Source organism: Anabrus simplex, chromosome 1, assembly GCF_040414725.1.
Source record: "Anabrus simplex isolate iqAnaSimp1 chromosome 1, ASM4041472v1, whole genome shotgun sequence".
Taxonomy (NCBI): Eukaryota; Metazoa; Arthropoda; class Insecta; order Orthoptera; family Tettigoniidae; genus Anabrus; species Anabrus simplex.
The window spans coordinates 1,446,110,903-1,446,137,697 of NC_090265.1; the positions used below are offsets into that span (position 1 = coordinate 1,446,110,903).

Consider the following 26,795-nt stretch of genomic DNA (forward strand, 5'->3'; position numbering starts at 1 on the left):
CATTATGTGGAAGTTGCGAGGGATTTCTTGAATCATAAGTTCCCAGATCGCTGGATTGGGAGAGGTAGTCCATCAATTGCTTGGCCCCCTAGAAGCCTCGACAATACGCCACTTGATTTTTTCCTGTGTGGGTTTGTCAAGAATCAAGTGCACCAGACACCAGTTTGTGATCTACCAGATCAGCGTCATCACATTCGTGCAGCTCTGCTGCAGAACACTGGAGAGAAGTGGAATATAGGATGCTAATTAGTTTATAATATTACTTATTCAATAAATACATTTTTTAAACAATTAGGAATTTATCTTTATTTCCATATGAGACATGTTTCGCCTTATCTCTAAAGACATCATCAGTCACAGTACTATCTCAAGGCATAAATCAGGTACCTGATTTGTAATTAAATTATAAATACTAAGGAATAATATTGACTCTTTCAATAGAGTAACGTCAATATTACCGTGTAGCTGCCCTGCCAATACTGTGATCATCAACCAACGGCAGAAAATTATTGTTATGCACATTGGTACCAGACATGAGTACTTACCCCCCAACTCCTTCCATGAAAATATAATTATAAGCTTTGTAATTTCCTAAATTTTCTAATATAGTAGTGTCAACGATTCATGTCAGACCACCACTGCTGGATACTGTTAAAATGCCCTGTGGTTTTACGCATTGGTGCCGACTACTTGTATCTTTAACCTTAGACTGCCCCCATGTAAATACTGTATGTTAATGTAATCCTTTTTAACTCCATATTATTAATGAACATTGTTTTTCTCATTGAAATTTTAGTAACATTTTCTTAACATTTCTGTTAGTGCAACGTCAATATTTCATACGGACCACTGTTGCTGGACACTGTTAAGTGCCCTGTGGTCTTACCTATTGGTGCCAATCATATCTATTGTACATAGCTCAGATCGTTGTAATTCGGCGTTATGCTGTTGCTGATCCTGAATAAATAAATAAATAAATAAATAAATAAATAAATAAATAAATAAATAGACTGCCCCCATGTAAATATGTTATTACTGAACATTGTTTTTCTCACTGACTATCCCTATTGACTATCAATATTATTCCTTAGTAATTATTATTTAATTACAAATCAGGTACCTGATTTATGCCTTGAGGTAGTACTGTGACTGATGATGCCTTCAATAAGGCAAAACATGTCTCATATGGAAATAAAGATAAATTCCTAATTGTTTAAAAATGTTTATGTATTGAATAGGTGATATTATAAACTAATTAGCATCCTGCATACAGTATCTTCAATAGGGATCCATAATGATATTTATCATTTGAGAAGTGGAATACTGATTAGAGTCTGTCGCGCCACTAATGGTGCGCATATCGAGGTTTATTAGGTATGTAAACAAACATTTTGAGTTACCCTACTTGTAGAAACAAACCACAAGTAAATATCTCCACTACTTCTCAAGTTATTCAATTTTATATTATTATACCTTTAACCCAGACACCTTTTATCTGATTACTATTTGCATGAAGGAGCTTTATACCAAATGAATGGGGAGTTGTTATGGTAGCCTCAGTGTACCAGGGAAAGTGTTATATACATGAAGCGAATAATTACAAGCCAGTCAGCTTGACATGTGCTGTATGGAACCACTGGGGAAGCATCATATATATTACTTCAGTAGTATAGATCCCTTTTGCGGCACTCACAAGTAACCGAGCGTGACAAATAAGCATTCAAAAGAAAGACAATAGATATTAGCAGTGACAAATTGCATTCTCATTTCATAAATATTGATAATTTCTTTAAAAAAAGAGTTAAGAAAAGAATGATAGTAAAACCAAAAATTACTTCCGGAACATTTGTCGGTATAATAATGTACTTGCATTTGCTTCCGTTCAGGTGGATACCTGAATGTTAAAAAATCAAAGATTACATTAAGTGATAAGTAAGACTGTTTAATATCACACTGATTTTCTATTCCTTAGTTCATCAGTAGTTCACCAGGGGGTTATTCCACCACATACTTTATAAACATGCCAGATTTCTCGCATGGGTCCTCTAGTTCTTTCTAATTATATTAGACACGTTTGCAAAATTATAAACTGGTTTGATAAGGCAGTTCAGGTTTCAGAAATGTTATTCCAGTGAGCCTCAACTTCTATGATTCCAGCACGGTATAGCAGACATTTTAGATTCAAGAGATCAATTGGACTGTATTGCTATTCCCTGGACTAGACGAAAGTGTGACTGAATGGGTGGCAAAGTTCCTAGAAAAGAGAACGAAGAGAATTGCAGTAAGTGAAGCATTATCTGTTCCTGTAACAAATAGCTGGGAGGGGGGGCACTATTACTCGACCTTTATGTTTTCTTATATAAATTATATGAGTAAAGATACATCTTCTGAAAAAAGCTGTGGACTGTGAAGGTATGTTGATTTTATTTACACTTAATGAGCAAATTTTGATCTGCGTACTTTTTATGCCTGATATTTATTATGCAATGTTTGTGTTGCTACGGCTGACCCTAAGATCAAGTTCACCTGTATTGTAGCAGCTTTTGAACTTGAACACGGCACATGTTTGCACCTCACAGTGAAGAACGAGTGAATAAATAAAGAAGTATTCCTCTTTCTGAAACATCCCCACCGCTTTTAATCCACTAAATGGGTCAACATGCACAATGAATGTTTGCACGTACTGTACGTGACATACCAGCTTAAGTATGTATGGTGGCACAGGCGGATATTTCCTTCTAAGGTTACTTGGAAGTTATTAATTTTAAAAAGTTGATTTTTTTATACCTGCTTCATTTTCTTTCAACATAGCTACCTACAGTAGACTATCTGTTAAAATAAGTTACAGTATTCGGGAGATAGTAGGTTCGAACCCCACTGTCGGCAGCCCTGAAAATGGTTTTCCGTGGTTTCCCATTTTCACACCAGGCAAATGTTGGGGCTGTACCTTAATTAAGGCCACGGCCGCTTCCTTCCCACTCCTAGCCCTTTCCTGTCCCATCGTCCCCATAAGACCTATCTGTGTCGGTGCGACAAAAAGCAACTAGCAAAAAAAAAAGTTACACTGCTGTATAAGGTAATAAACACAAATGAATATTAGCTTTTCAAATTACAGTAGGTATTACTGGTACATTCTTGAATATGAAAGATGAAATACTTACTTTTCAACAAGGTCCTAAGAAGCCATTTACGATGAGTAAATACCTCAGCAGATTTAGGCTTCTTGGATAAAACTACCACAGTGAAGTGTAGTTCAGAGGAAGCATCAAGGTAACCTGCCTCGACCAACTCACGGCGCATATTCCAAAACGTCTGTACATCAGGATTCAGTAATAGTGCACCCAGCAGCATCCGTGAAATTGCTGATGGATCTGAAAGAAGGTAACAAATAATACAAAAATTATAGTCTCAAATGCATACACAACTATACTAGCTTTTGATCTTACACCAGTAAACAGAAAATTTCATGTCACAGGTTTGAATAGAGGAGCATTATAGTAAAGAGCAGCTTCAACTATAACGCTTCAACAAGAAAGTGGAATTATGATTAGCAAAAGCATGTATATGGCTTTTGAACCTCCAAAACATAAACAACATAATCTTTTGTGCAGGAGATAATAGTCTACTAAAGCTCAGAGTAGTTGGGATGGCGGTGCATAGAGTGTTATGCTGTCATTGCATCATACAATTCTCTTATCCTGTCAATCAGAATCAGTCAGGCTTTAGAAGCTGAATAACTGTGTTTTGTTAAACGAAGACATTATTTTGCAGTTTTAAAGAGAACCTCAAAGTGATTGTCTCGGTTTTGATTCCGATTGAAGCAGGTGGAAGTAAACAACAGGTTTTGCATAAGCAAGCTCAAGAAATACTGTACAAAGTACATGAATATTTTTAAAACGTGCAACAGCTACACGAGGCATGAGGAGATACTGCCTATCACAGGAACTTACATTACCTGCGTAGGGTGTCAATAGCTGAATGGTACAAGGAACTGTAAGTGAAGCAAAATCATCCAATAGAACAAGCAGGACTGTGAGTTTATGTATACCAGAAATCATTAACAGATCTTGATAACATCAATGAAAATATATTGCAGTGTATTATTTAAAAAATATAGAGTGAAATCTCCATACAACGATATCTCTACAACAATAAAATAATCTGGTCCTAACATTAATTCCAGTAATTCAATGTGCAATTCACCTACTGTGATTGCTTTTGCAGACCCAGCTGACGTGTTTTTCTTCCAGTACTACGATTATACAAGCCATGAAAGAATCGGGGAAAACATGTTACCATCATTTGAAGAGTGCAGAAATCTGAATGAACCCAAATTTTCTTGAAGAGTTTTGGTTGTGTTCCAAAGAATCATTTGGCAGCTCAATAAGATTTTTATGCACTCCCCAGTCAGTAAATAAAATGGAACAGACTGTCATTTCCGATGTTTGCAGTAGTATTGATCAGTGCTAACAATAACATAATGCTGTGAATATTGTAGTTGCTCGCCAGAGAGAAAAAACAAGTTTGATCAAATAGAACAATAAACGAGAACATAGTCAATAACAATGTACAGTACACTGTTGCCAACTGAACATCACGTAAGCTATTCTAGTTTTAATTTTAGTGTATTTTTTTTGTGTTTTGTGCTCTCAAATCTTGTCTCTGTTGGACTTAATGTTATAAGCTGTGAGATAATTAATGTAGTTCTATCGTAGGATGTTTACCTATACAACTACTGAAATGAGAATGAATTATGGCTAGATCATCGATATAATGACGATTCCCTCAACAAAATTTTTCTCTGGTCCATCTGGTATCATATTGAGATTTTTACTGTATATGCTTAGGAATTTCTAACAGCATTAAAACTTATCAACAAAATGAAAGAGGCAGTAGGTTTCAGTAGTAGCAAATGGTCCCTCATTCAAATTTAGGTACAAAAAATGTAAAGATAGTCGATAGCTTTTAATGAAATGCAATGATACTGTTGTATTTAGAGCCAGGTTTCTAAGGACTATACATAACACAAAGCAGGGGAGTAAATCAACAAAATTTTATTTAGATTTAGATGAGACGTTAGTGAATTAGAATCGTACAAGAAAGGTATGCTTGCTGATAAAAGTGACTGGGTGAGTAAGAGGGCTTGGCTTATTCTCTGTCACATGCACTCAGCGCCCTCAGGGTTCATTCCACAATGCAAACTAACTTTTTGCTTCAAACTGAAAAACAACTCCACCAATTTACCACTCGGATATGAATTCCAACGATGTTTAAAAAAGGTTTCCTGAAACAGTTCCGAACATTTCTCCACATTCTGTAATCATTAAGTACAACGCAAGTATCTATTCCTTTCGGCTAGAAAATGCACCAAACAGCAGTACATATAAGGCAGTCATTCTATCCAAGCTGACTACAAAATTCCTCGCACAAATTCACAAATTTGAGAAGAACTGTTACAGACAGTAAAAATGAACAAACTGTATTCACAGCAGCCAATGACTATATGTAGTTAATAATACAACTTTTCTAAACATGTAGTTTATTTATGCATTAGAAGACTATGTATACAGTTCAATCAAAGATATTACTCTATTTTTACACACTGTGGAATGGTATCCATCATAATTTTCCCCACATAGTTTGCATATCAGGCTTGTGGGAATCTTTCTTGTTGCAAAGTTTATGGCAAAAGCTGTACACTGCAAACTAGTGTACCACACACCCAGCTACCTAATAGTAGTGATAATACAGCTGCATCATTGATTCAGAAAGACAGAAATACTGTCTGAATCCAGGGTTTTAGGACCTATAGTAAACATCTATTCTACTTCATACATATATACATTACCATTATAGACTGTTATGCTTTTCAGCATTTAGTCTGCAAGCCTCAGTGAATTTACTAACAATACTCTATTTGCAACTACTGCTGTGCCCTCATTTAGTTCTATAGCTCTTATCTCTAAATCGTTAGAAATTGAGTCTGACCATCGTTGTCTTGGTCTCCCTCTAATTCTCTTACCCTCCATAACAGAGTCCACTATTCCCCTAGGTAACCTATCCTCCTCTATTCGCCTCACATGACCCCACAATCAAAGCCGGTTTATGCGTACAGCATCATCCATCGAGTTAATTCCTAACTTAGCCTTTATCTCCTCATTCCGAGTACCCTCCTGCCATTGTTCTCATCTGTTTGTACCAGCAATCATTCTCGCTACTTTCATGTCTGTTACTTCTAACTTATGAATCAGATATCCTGAGACCACCCAGCTTTCGCTCCCATAAAGCAGTCTGTAAACAGACCAATGTACAGATAGTTTCGTCCAGGTGCTGACTTCCTTCTTACAGAACACTGTTGATCGCAACCGCAAGCTCACTGCATTACGTTTACTACTTCAATCTCACTTACTATATTACCATCCTGGGAGAACACACAACCTAAATACTTCAAATTATCTACCTGTTCCAGCTTTGTATCACCAATCTGACATTCAATTCTGTTCAATTTCTTATCTACTGACATCAATTTAGTCTTTGAAAGGCTAAGTTTCATACCATACTCACTGCACCTATTTTCAAGTTCCAAGATATTAGACTGGAGGCTTTCGACATTCTGCCATCAAGACCAAGTCGTCAGCATAGGCCAGACTGCTTATTACATCTCCACCTAATTGAATCACTCCCTGTCACTTTATACTTTTCAGCAGATGATCTATGTAAACTATAAACAGCAAAGGTGAAAGATTACAGCCTTGTTTAACCCCTGTAAGTACCCTGAACCAAGAACTCAATCTACCATCAATTCTCACTGCAGCCCAATTGTCAACATAAATGCCTGTGATAGATTTTAATAATCTACACTTAATTCTATAATCCCCCAGTTTCGCAAACATTCGGTACCCTCTCGTATGCTTTCTCTAGATCAACGAAACATAAACACAATGCCTATTCCTCTCGTAGCATTTTTCAATTACCTGGCGCATACTGAAAATCTGATCCTGACAGCCCCTCTCTGGTCTGAAACCACACTGGTTTTCATCCAACTTCCTCTCAACGCTGATCGCACCCTCCCTTCCAAGATGCCAGTGAATACTTTGCCTGGTATACTAATCAATGAGATACCTCAATAGTTGTTGCAAACCCTTCCTGTTCCCTTGCTTATAGATAGGTGCAATTACTGCTTTTGTCCAATCTGAAGTTACCTTACTAACACTCCATACTAATCTTACTACTCTATGAAGCTATTTCATCCCTGCCTTCCCACCAGTAGCGTAGCCAGGATTTCAGTTCGGGGGAGTCCATTCCTCCAGAATTTTATTTTGATAGGTGTCCAAACTTCCAGAGTTTAGGTGGTGTAGAATACCTGAAAAGGAAATTAGTGTCCTTGGATCCAAGTAAAAGTTATGGATTCGTGCGGATTCCGGAAGCTAATAGTAATCTTCGTCTTCTTCCACCCCCCACTTTTCCCACATCTGTGGGGTCGCGGGTGTGAACTGTGCCGAACATGTGGATTTGGCCCTGTTTTATGGCCAGATGTCCTTCCCCACGCCAATCCTATATGGAGGGATGTAATCACTGTTGTGTGTTTCTTTGGTAGTTGGTAGTGTAGTATGTTTTCTGAATATGAACAGGAACATGTTGGGACAAACGTCTAGTCCCTGAGCCAGAAGAATTAATCAGACGCGATTAAAATCCCCGACCCGGCCGGAAATCGAACCCGGGACCCTCTGAACCGAAGGCCCCAACACTGATCATTCAGCCAATGAATAGGACTCCGGAAGCTAGTATTAATATACGTTATATATAAAATGCTTAATAAAAGTAGATTCGATAAAACTCCTGGGGTGTCGAGACTCCTTAGACGACAACCCCACCCCCGGCTATCTCTGTTACTCCCATCCCAACATAACTACAGCATTTCATATATTCCGAGTACAAGTGAAATGAATGCAAGAATAAACAGTGTGAGTAAAGATGCAATATTCTGGTTTAGAATAAATACGGTAATGTTATTATAATAATGGTCATGTGATAAGCAATAAAGAAGTGACATTTTATACGAATAATGCGGCAGAGAAATACACACGCACACACACACTCACACCCATGAGCGCGCGCGTCGAATACAGGTTTCTCGTCCTTCTTGTCCATGGCTAGATGATGAAGCCAAGAGAATGATGGCCCTCCGTGACTCGTTATTTCGACATTATAAACAAACCCTAGATGACACAGACTTTGAATGTTACCGCATCTTAAAACATCGCACAAAGCAGTTAATCAGAAAGAAGAAATGTATATATTTCCGGAATTTAGCGAAGAACTTAAATTCTAATCGCGCATGGGACCAACTTAGAGCTCTGGGAATAGGAAAACATCAACAGAGACAGACGACTTCTGATATTCCACTTGACGAACTGAACGATTACTTTAGTAGAATAAATATTCAACCTACTCATATTAACTGCACCAACTCACCGCCCTCCCCTCAAGCCAATCCACCATTCACATTTCACAGTGCTACAGAAAATCATGTTGAAAAGGCTTTGCTTTCCTTTAAATCAAAAGCTACAGGTGTAGATGATACTCCTATTACTTTTATACATAACATTATGGGTGCTGTCCTGCCTATACTACTGACGCACATACTGAACTACTGTTTACTAAACGGAAATTTCCCTACTGTCTGGAAAACAGCCAATATTATACCGATACCTAAGAGTTTAAACCCACAATCACCCTCTGACTATCGTCCTATGTCTATACTCCCTGCGCTTTCTAAAGCCTTTGAACATTTAGTATACGAGCAAGTTCTGGAATAACTAAATCAAAATGCTCTTTTGGACCCTTTGTCATCTGGATTTAAGAAGGGTCACAGTACCGCGACAGCACTTTTGAAGGTTACTGAAGACATTAGAAACGCTATGGATGAACGACTGCTCACTATACTTATCCTTCTTGACTTCAGTAGCGCCTATAGTAATTCCGACTATGATAAAGAAAATTAAACTGCTAAATTTCGACCTGGCGGCGCTTTAGGTTTTCAGTTCTTTCTTGAGTAACCGTCTAGAGCGTGTAATAGTAAACAACAAGGCCTCTAAATGGAAAATGCCCCACAGGGCAGTATTCCTGGGCCTCTAATTTTCTGTATTTATATCAATGACATACCATCTGTGAGAGGAAATGACACACACCACCTCTATGCTGACGATCTTCAAATATATCGACACTGCAAGACAAGATATTAACAATGACCTCCGACAACTCAATATATATGCACAACGAAACTCTCTCATACTACACAAAATCTCAGGCAAACATAATTGGATCACGAAAATTACTGAGCTTCTCAAGCAATGTTGCAATCCCGCCTATCCTACTGAATGGTAACATTATTCACTACAGTAAAACGGTTAAAATGAATGAAACAGTTGATTGGTCTCATTACACGAAAGAAATACGTAAAAAGATTTTTGGAGTGCTTCACCCTCTTAAACGGCAGCGGGATGTATTTCCATTTGAGCTACAGACCAAACTCATACAGACAATCATTCTCCCTATTCTTGATTATTGTGACGTTGTTTTAGTTGACATGACGAGAGAAGAAACACTTAAACTTCAACGAGCACTGAATTCCTGTCTGCGATTTATTTACAATATCAGGTATGATGTTCGTATCACCCCATATTATCAGCCTGTCTCATGGCTGATGTCTGATAAAAGTCGGCACCTACACACTTTAACGATGGTGTTTAGAATGGTAACTGAAAGTCAGCCACTGTATATTTCTTCTAAATTCATCTTTTTTATTATCATTTCACAACTTACTGTAAATACATGTTCCAGATTCATTATTTCTATTCCACTGCACCCCACAAAGTTAATAGATCATTTGTGGCGACTGTCCCCAGATTATGGAATTCCCTGCCAGAACAGGTCAGAGAAACTAGCTTTTTCAAAATCACGATTTAAGGTCACCTGCCGAGACTACCTGCTGAGGACAGCTGACTTAATGTTTGAATATGAATGTGTGCGTGCCTGAGGATTAGTCATTTTTAAGAGTTTTTAATATTAATTAGTTTTAATATTAATTTAGTAATACAGTAAAACCTCCCTATAACGGACACCTTCGGGACCGAAAAAAATGTTCGTTATGAAGGGGTGTCCGCCCGCGAGAGGTTATGAAACTGGTACCATTAAACATAAGTTGGAACACAATAACCCATGTAATGTATGTGTTAACAATTCTCGCAAATGTACCTTTAATTGTATACTGTATTGTACAATATACTGCACTGTACTCACATGAGAAAGTTGTAGATGGGCTGCTGCAGCTGCGATGCACTGTATTAAAGAGACAAAAACACTTCTATGGAAACCTCTATTGAGCACACTGTACACTATTACTGTACACTATGTTAAAATTAAGAAGAAGGTATGAGTTTTTGAAACTTGAAATCAGTATGTAGATGTAGCAATCTCTAGTACAGTAAAACATTAACACTTGAAAAAATCCTTAATGTTCGTTTGTTTTGTCCATTTTGGTTTAGCAATGATGTTTTCACTATGTGCAATTAAATCCTGGGTCAAATTTACACCTTTTTCATCATTTTGTTTATAATAGAATTCTTTCAGTCGCTTAACAAAGCCGAGAGCCTCGCTGTACGAGGTTATTGGCAGCACATTCATTTCCGTATTTTCTTCAAAGTCGTCATTAGCATCACCTTCACTCTCGCTTTCGTCAGAATCTTCATTTTTGTCTTTCTTCCCTTGGATTGACTGAAGAATCGTTTTCATGTCTATACTCTCACACTCTGTTGGAATATCTGAATCACTTTCGATATAGGTGTTCACTTGTACATTGTAACCTGCTGCATTAATCAACTCTTGTGTTGTTTCCATGCTGTCATGAAGGGTATCCGATTCTATTTCGGGATGTCCACCACTAACGGGAAACCCAGCTTTCAGAGAGCAGTTATGAATTGTTGAGGCTGTGACGTTTTTCCATGCATTGGTTATCCATGAAATTGCTTGGAGAACATTCAGCCCCTTTGTCAGTGTTTGAAGGGTTACTTCATTCCCGTTAAGTTCTGATACTATGTGCTTCATCACTAACTGTACATAACCTTGATGTTCTGGATCACTCCTTGGTCAAGCGGCTGAGAAACTGATGTTACATTTGGTGGGAGAAAGACGATCTTCACATTTTGCAACTTAATTTTATCCGGATGCGATGCTGCGTTATCGAGGAATAATAACACTTTTCGCTCCTGGCGTATCATTTTTCTGTCCAAATGTCCTAGCCACTCTGTCATTATTTCTCTGGTCATCCATGCTTTCCTATTCGCTTTCCATTGAATGCCAAACTTCGTAACGTCCATATTTTTAAAACACATTGGTTTTGCAGCTTTTCCTATCACAAGGGGCTCCTCCCATTCTCCACTCATACTTATACATAACAAGGCCGTAAGACGTTCTTTCGCAACTTTTCCACCAGTACAACGATTTCCTTTGAAACACAAAGTTTTGTCGGGTAAAGCACGGAAAAATAATCCAGTTTCATCGGCATTCAAAATGTTTTCCGGAGCATAGCCATCTATGATTGAAGGTATTTTTTCTTGCCAGTTGTCAACAATCTCCATATTAACACTGGATGATTCTCCGCAAATCACTCTGAAGTTGATACCATGTCGCTTTCTGAATCTTTCTAGCCAGCCATTCGAGGCTTTGAAATCTCCAATACCTAATTCTGTCGTGAATTCTAACACTTTTGCTTGTATCATTGGTCCTGACACAGGGACATTCTGACTTCTTATTTTAGCGAACCACTCTAGCGTTGCCTTGTCAATAAGAGCTCCACTACCACTTTTAAACAATTTTATGCGCTGTTCGTTACCATTTCAATGCCATTCTTCCACTAGTTCCTCTTTTTTTAATCACAATTTCAGCTGCCTGTGTCTTTCCAATCTTAAAACACTTCGAACAGTTTACGCACACCACACTTCTCATGTTTATGATAGTCTATAATGCCTACCTTGTCTTTTAAAGTTAAAAACTTCCTCGGAGCCATGTTTACACTAACTTACTAACGTAAAATTGAACACATCAAAAGCCCACGAGTCAATGAAAAGTAACCTGAGAGTGAAGGTACGAATTCCAGCACTGTCGAGCATGTCAGATCACACAACTTCCGGAAGTGATAGCGTAGCTTAGTGTTGCCTTCCAAGAACGTGTGGAGCCTGGATCAAAAGTTACGGTGTCTGTGATTCTTGGAAGTACCGCCTGTGCAAAAAAGTACGCGAATACATACTGTACAGGACACAAATACCGAATTTTGAAAAAGAAAGTGTCCGTTAAGAGAGGTTTAATTGGAGTTTCTCGTGGCTATGGTGTGTCCGTGTCCGTAATACAGGGTGTCCGTATAAGAGGGGTAAATTACTCATACACAACATGGCATTTAATTACGGACCTAGAAAATCGTCCGCGAATGAGGGGTGTCCGCCGGTGAGGGGTGTCCGTTAAGACAGGTTTTACTGTATATTTAAATTTATTTTCAATTCAATTAGTTTATGTAGTTTTAAATATTTTAAGTATCTCAGTATTTTATTTAATATTCTGATTAGTATGTGGTTAAGTATACGAGAGGGCCTGGAGCCCTAACTTCGCCACTGTACAGAAGGCACTAATAAAATAAAAATAAAAAAACAAATAAATAAATAAATAAATAAATAAATAAAATAAACAAATATAGAATGTAACGCGTATTGGTATATATAATTTGTTAGTTGGTAAAGAAAAATTTCACGTCACAACATATGCTAGGTAGGATTTACCTTGTCCTATTAGTTTCCCTCACGGTTAGGGCTGCGCAGCTGTGAGCTTGCATACGGGAGATAGTGGATTCAAACCCCACTTCGGCAGCCCTGAAAATGACTACATGTGGATTCCCATTTTCACACCAAGCAAATGCTGGGGCTGTACCTTAATTAAGGCCACGGCCGCTTCCTTTCCACTCCTAGGCCTTTCCTATCCCACCGTCACCATATGACCTATCTGTGTCGGTGCGACGTAAAGCAAATTGTTAAACAGTTTCCCTCGCTAGCCTGGGATACAGAATATAGTAGTATAAAGTTACAATTTTGTGACGCTAATATTCGTATGTATAATTTTTATTAACGCGCCATAACCAACGACACGCAGCTGTTGCCATTTCAACACCGTTTTAAGGACCACCGACCCAAGCAGGGATTTGAACCTGCAAACTCGAACTCAGAAGGACGGCGACTCAACCAACTGAGCCACATGAAAAGGAGGCGTTTGTGATTATTGTTATAAATAGATGCCGTTGGTATTTTTACAAAGGTTTAATGAGGAGCATTCATTACGGTGTACGTTTACCAACTGTCCTAAATGCAGGAGGCCAGACAGAAGAAGTAGCTGGAAGCTAAAGAGCCTTGCAGGGGTGTCGCTTTCTTCTCTATTCACTTTTCCAAATCAAACTCCATGGCGTAACAGCCCCAAAGGGCCATCGCCTACCAAGCGACAGCTGTTCAGCCCGGAGGTCTACAGATTGCGAGTTGCCGTGTGGTCAGCACAACGAATCCTCTCCTCCGTTATTCTTGGCTTTCTAGGCCGGGGTGGCCATCTCAACGTCAGATAGCTCCTCAATTATAAACACGTGGGCTGAGTGTACCTCAAACCAGCCCTCAGATCCAGGTAAAAATCCCTGGCCTATTCCACGCAGGCACGCTACCACTACACTGTGGGGCCGGCTGGTTACTTGTAGGTCTCCTTATTTTAGAATTTGACTTAAGGCATCCGGCATTCGATTCCCAGCACTGACAGAGTTAAGAAAGGCATGGGATGGGGAAGACACAACCTTGTTTGTGGGTGCAGTACAGTTGGCCTTGAGTCTCCCGCAATCGAAATATCTACGACCTGATGTAATGGGGTGTAGTACCAAAGTGGTTCCTTTTTTTAAGAAGACAAATTAAATGAAAATTCTACTTCCACACAAACGAAGAACGATATTATCAGTTTTATGAACAGTTTCAATAATGCAGCTGGTTTATATTAAGAGTTCAGAAGCTATGATTGTACATGGTAACAAACAAAACCATCAATATCTACTGAAGATCCGTCACCACACTCAGTAGGACCGGCTTTTTTCATATCCACCGGGTGAGTTGGCCGTGCTCTTAGGGGAGCACAGCTGTGTGCTTGCATCCGGGAGATAGTGGGTTCAAATCCCACTGTCGGCAGCTCTAGAGATGGTTTTCCGTGGTTTCCCATTTTCACATCAGGCAAATACTGGCACTGTACCTTAATTAAGGCCACGGCCTCTTCCTTCCCACGCTTAGCCCTTTCCTTTCCCATCGTTGCCATAAGATCTACGGTGCGACGTAAAGCAAATTCTAATTAAAAATAAAACATCTTTTCACAACCCCTTCAAAGGAAACGTGTCCATGCTACTGGCCTCGACTTATTTTGTGGGTGCACCACTGCATCTACTCACCATTTGAGGTACAAGGTAAGCCCGAATAATGGTTGAATACTCAAAATACACCACCATAAATGATGCGGTTATGGCTCAAAAGTATAAAGAAAGGTAAGGGACGGGATCCATTGTTTTAAGTAGAATCCATATCAATACAACATGACTTCCCATTTCAGAAATGTTTCATGCATCGACTGCGATTCAAGCCTGGGCCGCCCTGATGAGAAGATAGAACCATTGGAACTGAGTTATCACGCCCGCCAATTACAAAATATTTACCCGCACTTATGATGGTGCAATTTGAAGTTCCAATCAGTTGCTGGGCATTTGACAAAATATATAGGTCTACATATTGAACTTAGGCACGCATCCACGATTGTCTTGCTACTGTTAGAATATTAAAAAAGCTTTTTCATAACTTACCGAGGATGTACATTGTTCTGGCTTCTCAGTGACGAAATGGCCCTCTTCAAAAAATTTACTTATATGGCACAAAATGGGAACTGATGTACAGCTCAAAATCGTGTCACGGTCTTCCCAATGCCGCAACTTAAACACAGCACATCTTTCAACCACAGTACAACCCGAGGATCCCTAGGACATTGTTGTTTCCTAGAACCGATGTGCAAGATCTGACACTATGTTGTAAGCTTGCAGCTGTTTCTGACCGTGGCCCCACTTATCTCGGTGGTCACATTCCGGTCCTCAACTGAGTTATCCCTTGATAATTGCCCTTTCCCTGTCCGGCTCCATGACTAAATGGTTAGCGTGCTGGCCTTAGGCCACAGGGGTCCCGGATTCGATTCCCGGCAGGGTCGAGAATTTTAAACTTAACTGATTAATTTCGCTGGAAGGGGGGCTGGGTGCATGTGGCGTCTTCACCATCATTTCATCCTCATTACGACGCGCAGGTTGTCTACGGGTGTCAAATCAAAAGACCTGCATCTGGTGAGCCGAACTTGCCCTCGGACCCTCCGGCACTAAAAGCCATACGCCATTTCATTTCATTTTTTGCCCTTTTCCTCATGTCTTGACATTTGTCAATACACGGTTACATTCCCAATACTGAGGCCTCTACAAGGAAATATTCCTGCGCATCACAATCCTAAGTGTTTTCTTTTCATTCAAGCAGTACAAATATGGAGAATTATGATTAGACCTATTGAGCCTTGCTAGTAGATTCTTTGTCGCTACGTTAATTTAACATTTCGGCGTAAGTTATTAAGTTGTTCGTGCCGTACGAAAAACAACGGCTGATCGTCGCTCTAGTTTCAGGAAATATTTGGGGGGGGGGGGGGGTCGCCCACTGCCCTCCCCCCCCCCATTGGATACGCCAGTGCTTTCCACTACACTTCACCATTTCAGGTCTAATTTCATCTATTCCTTTCCACTTCAAGCGTGCCCATTAATATGTATTAAAAAAGATATATGGCGTACAGCCCATAAATGTGTAAAAATAGAAAAAGGGCAAAGAATGAGATAAAGAATGCCTACGTCTACCTGGGGTGCTTAATGTCACGATGTCCTCGCACAATACGAATAACGAAAATACTGTACAAGTGCAAGAAAGCAAGAGTTAATAAACTAGTAATGGAAAATACTAAATAAAGAGAGAGAATCACGAAATCATCCAAAGCTTTATCACTGAAGACATGAAACACCAGCTGGAGGAAGGAACAAACCTAGAGACTCCAGGAAGCTATCGGACTGGGTATACGGATAGCCCGCATATCAGTGGAGCACCATTGTGAACAGCCCCTCATAACATTCAATATGACGATTGAATCACATCACTTACCTTTTATTACAAACTAGCAAGATACCCGTGCTTCGCTACGGTATTATACTGAAATTTATAATTGAATGCTTATTGTTTTAGATATATAATCCGCCGAAATTCGCGATCTGACTCGTTTTCTATTATTTTACGGCACGTTTCCTCCCATTTTTCAATCTTCCTTTCCAGCAATCGATTTCGTACTTCCCGGGCTAGGCTCAGTTATTCTTCCCGGTCAGTTGGGTCCGTAAATCTTTGCCATCATTTCCTATAATCATTTTTAATATGGATAAAATCCTTCAGGAGATCCGGCGTGGTGCCATATTGGGTGCCTTGGCGGCAATGAACCCGCGGCCGGACTGCATTCTTAGTCATTACCAGTCCAGGAGCCGTTTCCAGCGCGGTCCGCACATTTGACGACGGTCAGGAACATTATTATTATTATTATTATTATTATTATTATTATTATTATTATTGTGTGTTGCTGGAATGGCTGATGACAGGGAAAACCGGAGTATCCAGAGAAAAACCTGTCCCGCCTCCGTTTTGTCCAGCACGAATGTCACATGGAGTGACCAGGATTTGAACCACGGAACCCAGCTGTGTGAGGCCGGCGTGCTGCCGTCTGAGCAACGGAGGATCCTTATAAGTACATTAATAACAGTAAAATCAATTGGTCTCACCTCCTTCTACACTCCACCGCCGTTAAGTTTATTTACCGCCAACCACCCCCCCAAAAAAAAAATTAGAAGAAGGGTTGTTTCTTTATGTTTAAGGGAGATTCCAAACACCAATGTTCACGTCTATTACCATCAGTTTTGAGATATAAGTATCCCCATAAAAATAATTTACTTTTTTCACTTCATTTCACACTACTACCCCCCCCCCCCCCAAGTGAATTTTCCCGCAAAAATACTTGTTTCTTTAATAGTACAGGATCCTTTAAATACCAATTATCACGACTCTAACTTCTTCAGTTTTTGATTTATGTGTCCTCATGAAAGGAATTAAAACTCTTTACACTCCCGCCCTCCAAGATGGTTTCCCCCCCCCCAAACGCGTTTTTTTTTGTTTTTAAAGGAGATCCAAATACGAATTTTCACGTCTGTAACAACTTTAGTTTTTATTAGATGTATGTATTCTCATAAAATTAAGTCAATTAATTTTTCAATTCTTTCACCCCCCCCACCACTTCATTGCATTTTCCGAGAATACGTTTCTTTACTTTTAAAGCAGATTGCAAATATCAAATTTAACGTCTGTAACATCTTCATTTTTGAGATATCAGTAGCCTAATTAAAATAATTCAACACCATTTTCAGTCACTTCCCCCCCCCCCCTTTCACCCAAGTGGTATTTCCGAAAACTAAAAATACACGTTTCTTTATGTTTAATAGAGATAAAAAATACCATTTTTCACTTCTGTAACATGTTAAGTTTTTTTTAGATATACTGTAAAAATTCTCATTTTAAAATTTCACCCCTTTTGAGTTCCCCTTATGTGGAGTTTCCAGAAACAAATCACCTATGTTTCTTTACATTTACAGGAGATTCCAAACACCCACTTTTTACGTCTGTAATATTTTACGTTTCCAAGATATTCTGTAGATATAGTCTTTCAAAAAATTCACCCCAATTTGTCACTCCTGTTTAACCGCCATTAATTGGATTTTCCAAAAACTAAAAAATACGTGTTTCTTTATTTTTAAAGGTGAATACATATAAACATTTTCAGTTGTGTAATATCTTTCGTTTCTGAGATATATGTATCCTCATTAAAGGCATTCAACCCATTTTCACCATTTACCCCTCCTATTGGGATTTACAGGAAACAAAAAAAATACGTGTTCCTTTATTTTTAGAGGAGATTCTAACTACCAATTTTTACATCTGTAAATTTTAAAGTTTTAAGATGTAGACACACTCATTTTAAAAATTTCACCCCACTTTTCACCCCCCAATATTTGGATTTTCCAAAAACGAAAAAATACGTGTTTCTTTACTTTTAAAGTAGATCCCAAATACCAATTTTCAGGTCTGTAATATCTTCAGGTTCTGAAATATAAGTAGCCTCATTAAAGGCATTCAACCCATTATTCACCCTTTTACACCCTTCCTCTTGGGACTTTCCGTAAACAAAATAATACGTGTTCCTTTATTTTTAAAGGAGATTCTAAATACCAATTTTTACATCAATAAACTTTAAAAGTTTTGAGATATAGATACACTCATTTTAAAAAATCACTCCTTTTCACCCCCCATTAATGGGATTTTCCAAAAACAAATAATACGCGTTTCTTTATTCTTAAAGGAGATCCCAAAGAGCAATTTTCAGGTCTGTAATATCTTCAGGTTCTGAAATATAAGTAGACGCATGAAAGGCATTCGACCCCTTTTTCAACCTTTTCCACCCTTCCTATTAGGATTTTCCGAAAACAAAATATAAGTGTTCCTTTTTCAACCTTTTCCACCCTTCCTATTAGGATTTTCCGAAAACAAAATATAAGTGTTTCTTTATTTTTAAAGAAGATTCTAAATACCAATTTTCACGTCTATAACCTTTAACAGTTTTGAGATATAGATACACACATTTTAAAATATTATCCTCTTTTCACCCCCCCCCCCCCCCCTTAATTGGATTTTCCAGAAACAAAAAAAAATAGGTGTTTCTTTTTTAAAGGAGATGCCAAACACCAATTTTTAGGTCTGTAATATCTTCAGTTTCTGAGATATAAGTAGCCTCATTAAAGGCATTCAACCCCTTTTTCACCCCTTTTCACTCCCCCTATTGCGATTTTCCGAAAACAAAAAAATACGTATTTCTTTATTTTTAATGAAGATTCTAAATATCAATTTTTACATCTGCACACTTTAAAAGTTTGGAGATATAGATTCACTTATTTTAAAAATTCACCCCCTTTTCACCCTCCGATTAATTGGATTTTCCAAAAACAAAAATATACGTGTTTCTTTATTTTTTAAAGAGATCAAATGTACCAATTTTCAGGTCTGTAATATCTTCAGTTTCTGAGGTATAAGTACCGGTATCCTGATTAAAGGCATTCAACCCATTTTTCCCCATTTTCACCCTTTTTCACCCCTCCTGTTGGGATTTTCTGAAAACAAAAAAATACATGTTTCCTTATTTTTAAAGAAGATTCTAAAAGCCAATTTTTACATCTGTACACTTTTAAAGTTTTGAGATATAGGTACACTCATTTTAAAATTTCACCCCCCTTTTCACCCCCTTAACGACGAAATATCAAAAAATCCTCTCTTAGCGAGCACCTACATCTTAATATGAATGTATCCACAAAATTTAATTCCTTTATGTCCAGTAGTTTTGGCTCGGCAATGATGAATCAGTCAGTCAGTCAGTCAGTCAGTCAGTCAGTCAGTCAGGACAAGTTATTTTATATATATAGACTAGCAATATACCCGTGCTTCGCTACGGTATTATACTGAAATTTATAATTGAATGCTGTTTTAGATATATAATCAGCTGAAATTCGCGATCTGAATCGTTTTCTGCGAGAATCCGCCCAAATTCACGATCTGACTCGTTTTCTCATAGATTACGGCAAGTTTCCTCTCATTTTTCAATCTTTCTTCCCAGCAATCGATTTCGTACTTCCCGGGCTAGGTCCAGGTATTCCACCCGGTCAGTTGGGTCCCTAAATCTATGCCATCTTTTCTTATAAGCATTTATAATATGGATCAAATCCTTCAGGAGATCCGGCGTGGTGTTGTCTTGGGTGCCTTGGCGGTACGGAAGCCGCGGCCGGACTGCATTCTTAGTCATTACCCGTCCAGGACACTTTTCCACCGCGGTCCGCACATTTGACGACGGTCCAGAACATTATTATCATTATTATTATTATTATTATTATTATTATTATTATTATAGATGTTCTGGACCCCACAGCAAGATGCAAGACCGCTACTTGGCGGTAAATTTCATCTGCTGCCATTGTCATTGTTGAGAATGTGACCAGCACCATTGTCGCGTGTCGGTAAGTGTGCGAGATTTTCGGCGATGCGAATGACATACTTCCGTGCATTTTTGACCTTATTATAGAGGTGAACAATTGGACGGTCAATCTCATTCCTATTGTTTATTTCAAATGTGTTTAATTTTTTATTCATATACCAGGAGAATCTACTGTAATATAAGAATGTTCTCCGAAGGAAAAGATGCCTGTTGAAAACGAACACAGGAAAGATTAAAAAAGACTGGTTTATGATCAGAATAAGTACATCGAAAATATATAGCCTGTTTCCAGTTATTCGACAGGGTCAGGAATGAAATGAATAAAGCCCCATCTAGCGGCGACAGTAGGAATTGTGCCGGCTGCCGAAGCACTCCTCTGCGGCAATGATCGATGAATGACAAATGAAATGAAATATTGGGCAGTGTTGCTGAAATGAATGATGACAGGGAAAACCGAAGTATCCGGAGAAAAACCTGTCCCGCCTCCGTTTTGTCAGGCACGAATATCACATGGAGTGACCGGGATTTGAACCACGGAACCCAGCTGTGAGAGGCCGGCGCGCTGCCGCCTGAGCAACGGAGGCTCCTTATAAGTACATTATGAACAGCAAAATCAATTGGTCTCAGCTCCTTTTACACCCCTCCGCCGTTAAGTTTATTTACCCCCCCCCCCACAAATATTAAAAGAAGGCGTGTTTCTTTATGTTTAAAGGAGTTTCCGAACACCAATGTTCACGTCTATTACCTTCAGTTTTGAGATATAAGTATCCCCTTAATAACAATTCACTTTTATTCACTTCCTTTCACACTTCTCCCCCCCCCTTAAGTGAATTTTCCGGCAAAAAATAATTGTTTCTTTAATAGTAAACGATCTTCTAAATAGCAATTATCACGACTCTAACTTCTTCAGATTTTTATTTCTGTGTCCTCATGAAAGGAATTCAACTCCTTTCCACTCCTGCCCCCAAGATGGTTTCCCCCACAAAACGTGTTTTTCTTTGTTTTTAAAGGAGATCAAAATACCAATTTTCACGTCCGTAACGACTTTAGTTTTTATTAGATGTATGTATTCTCATACAATTAAAGTCAATTAATTTTTGAATTCTTTCACCCCCCCTTTTTTATTGGATTTTCCGAGAATACGCATTTCTTTATTTTTGAAGGAGATCCCATATACACATTTTCAGTTCTGTAATAAATTCAGTTTCTGAGATATATGTATTTTCATTAAAGGCATTCAACCCACTATTCACCCTGTTACACCCCTCCTATTGGGATTTACAGGAAACGAAAAAATATGTGTTCCTTTATTTTTAAGGGAGATTCTAAATACCAATTTTTACATTTGTAAACTTTTAAAGTTTTAAGATATAGACACACTCATTTTAAAAATTCACCCCCCTTTTCACCCCCCATTATTTGGATTTTCCAAAAACGAAAAAATACGTGTTTCCTTATTTTTAAAGTGGATCCCCAATACCAATTTTCAGGTCTAATATCTTCAGGTTCTGAAATATAAGTAGCCTCATTAAAGGCATTCCACCTTTCTTCACGTTTTCCACCCTTCCTATCAGGATTTTCCGAAAACAAAAAATACGTGTTTCTTTATTTTTAAAGGTGATTCTAAATACCATATTTTACATCTATAAAATTTAAAGTTTTGAGATATAGATACACTCATTTTAAAAATTCACCCCCCATTCACCCCCCCCATTAATTGTTTTTTTTTCATAAACAAAAAAAAATACGTGTTTCCTTATTTCTGAAGGAGATCCCAAACACCAATTTTCAGGTCTGTAATATCTTCAGTTTCTGAGATATAAGTATCCTCATTAAAGGCATTCAACCCATTTTTCACCCCTTTTCACCCCTCCTATTGGGATTTTCCGAAAACAAAAAATACGTGATTCTTTATTTTTAATGAAGATTCTAAATACCAATTTTTACATCTGTAAACTTTAAAAGTTTTGAGATATAGATGCACTCATTTTAAAAATTCACCCCCGTTTCACCCTCCCATTAATTGGATTTTCCAAAAACAAAAAATACGTGTTTCTTTATTTTTAAAAGAGATCAAAAGTACCAATTCTCAGGTCTGTAATATCTTCAGTTTTGAGATATTAGTACCGGTATCCTGATTAAAGACATTCAACCATTTTTTCACCCTTTTTCACCCCTCCTATTGGGATTTTCTGAAAACAAAAAAATACGTGTTTCCTTATTTTTAAAGGAGATTCTAAATACCAATTTTTACATCTGTAAACTTTTAAAGTTTTGAGATATAGATACACTCATTTTAAAATTTCACCCCCCTTTTTACCCCCTTATCGATGGAATATCCAAAAATCCTCTCTTAGCGAGCACCTACGTCTTAATATAAATATATCCCCAAGGTTTCATTTCTTTATGTTCAGTAGTTTTGGCTCGGCGATGATGAATCAGTCAGTCAGTCAGTCAGTCAGTCAGTCAGTCAGTCAGTCAGTCAATCAGCCAGGACAAGTTATTTTATATATATAGATATTTTGCAGCATGTAAATGAACACAATCAGGGTTCATAATACATTAGGCCGGCAGAAGTTGGTGACTTACATACAACGGAACATTTACTATTAAACCGTCCATGTGTGCAGAATAAAAGGTTTCCAGAAGTGTCTTAACTAAAGACCAGATTATATGCAACATATGCAGCATGAAAAATGCTCAAAATATGAAAAGTGTGAAAATATGCAACATCAATAATTTTAAAAAAAATAATGATTAGTTACATAACTTATATTATTTCAAAAACAACATACAATAGACAATTTTTATTCAGAAAAAAGTATCATTTACAAATTATTTTACATTTTGCTACTATGGTAAACAGAAACGATCAGGTACTGTTCCAAATGTTCAGTAGTAAGACTGTCGTCGATCGCTCAAAACATTTTTATAAGCTGAAAACGACCATTCGACATCAATTGAGGTGACTGGACAGTATTTGAATTTGGGTGCTATATTGGCACTTACTTTTTCTGGCAAAAGGTCACCTGTCCCATTAATAAAACTATCAATTTGTCATAAAGGTTGAAAGCCTGGGTTATTGTTCGAAACGTCTGCAAACTTTTCTTTAAGTTTCCTCGGGAATACCTCTGACAAGGAGGAGTTCACTAGACAAATTTTATTAATTACCTGAACAGATTCAGTCAACGCCAAACCTTGAGTTTCAAGCTTTTTAATACTCGCAGGTATATGAGAAAAATGACTGCTAATGACTGCAATGTTTTTCTGAATACTGGAATCATTAAATGCTTCCTTGCACTTACAAACTGCCACAGCCTCTACACTATCGAAGTCATTTACTACACCTGTGATTGCCTCGAAATGTTCATTGTAAAACAACATAGCTTCGACCCAGGCACCCCAATGAGTTCCACTGGGTTCGGTAGGTAAAGGCACATTTTGTAGTTTTTCTTTGTAGGCCTTGATGCGAGCAGGTGCCTTAAGAAACACTTTCTTTGTTGATGAATCAGTTTGTTTACATTCCCAAACGTAGATTGTACTTTTTCTGCGAGGCGATGTACTCCATGAGTGAAGCACGTCACATGAATCATATTTGTGTAAAATACTTGGAGGGCTTTTCCTGCTTTAATCATGTAATGGGCAGCATCTGAGAGAAAAACATCCTTTCATCTGCAGAAGATTCTGGAAATATCCTTTTAATGCCCTCATTCATAAATCTGGCGGTCGTAGAATGATTTACATTTTGTAATTGTTTGCAGGCCACCAAATAGGAAGAAGAAGGCTCTTTTTTTTAATGCACCAACAATTAAATTAGAAATGTAACAGACATAATTGTCAGTACAGTAGTTTAATCAGCTGAAATCCAAATGATGTTATCCTTGAGTTCATCGCGTGTTTCTTCCAGAACATGTAGATAAATTGTCGGCATGTAATTTTTAAGCAATTCATCTGGTATATTATGATTAAGCAATATTTGTGCTGAAAACCTTTGAGGACAGAGTTTATAAGTTTGTGAAGAGGAATATTACTTGCAATGAATGCTTCACATAGATCCATGGTTTTTTTTTTTTGCTAGTGGCTTTACATCGTCTTATGGCGACGATGGGATAGGAAAGGCCTAGGAACTGGGAGAAAGCGGTCATGGCCTTAATTAAGGTACAGTCCCAGCATTTGCCTGGTGTGAAAATGGGAAACCACAGAAAAACAGGGCTGCCGACAGTGGGATTCAAACAGGCTATCTCCCGGATGCAAGCTCACAGCCGCGTGCCTCTAACAGCATAGATCCATGTTAAAGCGATTTTTGTCATTTCCTCTGGAGGTTAAATCACTGCTACTGTTACTTGCCGCTGTTAAAAGTTGTTGTGGGCCTTTCTTTCGTATTCTTGCGAGATCAAGGCTTGTCTTGACATGTTGGTCTATTTGAAACTTTTTTGTGCACGAAATGTTTTTCTCGCAAATTCAACAGTATAACTTATTTCCGTCAAAAGTACATGTTCCAGGATGGTCAGCTATCCACAAAATGGCATTTTTTTTTTTTTTTTTTTTTTGGGTGGCATGGTGCACTGCACGCTACACACTACGCTTTGAACTTTGTACAAATAAATAAAGAACTAAACTGAAACAATAGAAGTGTGACAAACAACGTGCGTAATTTATTTGCATCGGCGATGAATCATCACTATGACAGGCAAGGGGATCAAGCGGGTGCATGGGCAGCAGGTGCATTGACTCTGCGCAGTTATATGCTGCGGTCACTATAAAACATTAAAATGAGATAGAGCTTGAGTTTGCCCTTTGAGATTTCTAAAATATTGTAAATACACTCTGGCCTCAGATTTTGCACGTTTCTTAGGTTTTGCTCAATGCTTGTTTTAGATATTGCAAAAGCGCCTAATTTTTCCGGCATGCCAGTTCTACACGGTAAATTAAAAAGTTGATAGAATAAAATTACTGCTTAATACAAATCAATGACTAAAATACTAATAATTTCAATTGAAAGTATTTTAATATTGTAGTAATTGAAGTATGTTGTAGTAATTGAACGATTTTTTTAACATTCTCTCAGTTCATTGCTATATTTTGTTACACATTGTATATTACACTAAACTATATAGCACTAACCTATGGAAATATCCAACCAGATCCACGACAGAAATATCCAACCAGATACACGATAGAAATATCCAACCAGATCCAAGAGCATATACGCACATGAGCGAGCAATATCTAAGAATTGTCGGGTCCCGCAAACGAACAAAATCTGATGCTCGAGTGTATGGCCCTAAAATATGCATTATCGCCAGTTTTTAGTTAAAATATGCAATAACCGGTGAAAAGCGGGTAAATATGGAAATGCATATAATCTGGTCTTTGGTCATAACATAATATAGGGAACAGACATACAACCAAACATCAGCAAAGTATCTCAAGTTATTTGTATCCAAAACACAATAAGTGAAAGAAAATACAATTATATTGCTGCTCGTAATTGGCTGGTTGCACAAAGAAGAGAGACCTAAACAAATCACATTATGAAACACCAAAAGGAAACAAACATTAGGTTAATCTTTTGCACTCCTATGTCGAATGCGGTTCGACATTAAAATATTAGACTTGCGCTCCGATGTAGAGCTCCAGTCGACATGACAACATCTCGTACTTTCAGCGCTCGTATGACGACTGTGCTGTGTTCTAGTATTGTAGAGCTATCGAACGGTCTCTGAGAGAACACGTTTTCCTACTTACAATAGTTCGCGGGAATTGTGGCAATGTTTTTGGGCTCTATTATTCTCGAATGTTTATGCAAGTTCACAGATGTTGTTGTTTGAATGTAAACATGGCTTCTGCTTCGTCTTCACTCACGGAACTGGATATTTTAGAACAGTTAGTGGACAGTGATAGTGACGATGAACCAACAACTGACTTGGATGATTTATTAGTGAATAATGCAAGTGAAAGTGAACAAAGTGATAGTGATAATGAAACCGGAGGTGGTGATGCTCCTCCATACCCATAGTGCAGAAATTAATTAGGAGTGGAGCAGGAAGCATACGCTAAGGGTAATGGAGTTCAAAAGGTTAATGTGTTGGTCAAGACACCCGCATACACAAGAAGGTAAAACTTCTCTCCATTATGACAAGTTAAAAGAACCTAGGCATAACTTCCGAACTTTCCACTTAGAGCGATGCATTACATATCGCTCAAATTCAGAAGCCTTTAAAGCATTTAATAACATGCTTATTTTCAGTAAAAGAGTTCCAATCAGAATTTCAAAGCGTTGACAATAAGGTCACAAAAATATCACAGAATAGAGAAGTTCAGTCATACAAGAGGTCAAAGATATACAAGGAACGATGGAGATCACAAGAGCGATCTTACTGCCATCTGTTGGGATCACCATATTAAGGTCTTACATCAATTATTAATATAGAACAGATAGTGTTACAAACTGTGAAGGTAATCAATTCACAGAAAACATGCAAGTATTTATAAGGGACAAGAAAATGTTTCTTGGCTCACTAGGTAATGGT

The 26,795-nt window shown here is 38.1% G+C and overlaps 1 protein-coding gene across 3 annotated transcripts in view; it reads right to left on the reverse strand.

The window, feature by feature from the left end:
* Positions 1–26,795, reverse strand: part of temp (protein prenyltransferase alpha subunit repeat-containing protein tempura) — a 97,680-nt gene that overhangs the window by 26,287 nt on the left and 44,598 nt on the right. For all 3 annotated transcript variants that reach the window (XM_067137933.2, XM_067137934.2, XM_068225552.1), the window contains exon 3: positions 3,162–3,371. In XM_067137933.2, coding sequence (XP_066994034.2) covers positions 3,162–3,371 — 210 coding nt within the window. The remainder of the gene's footprint in view (positions 1–3,161; positions 3,372–26,795) is intronic.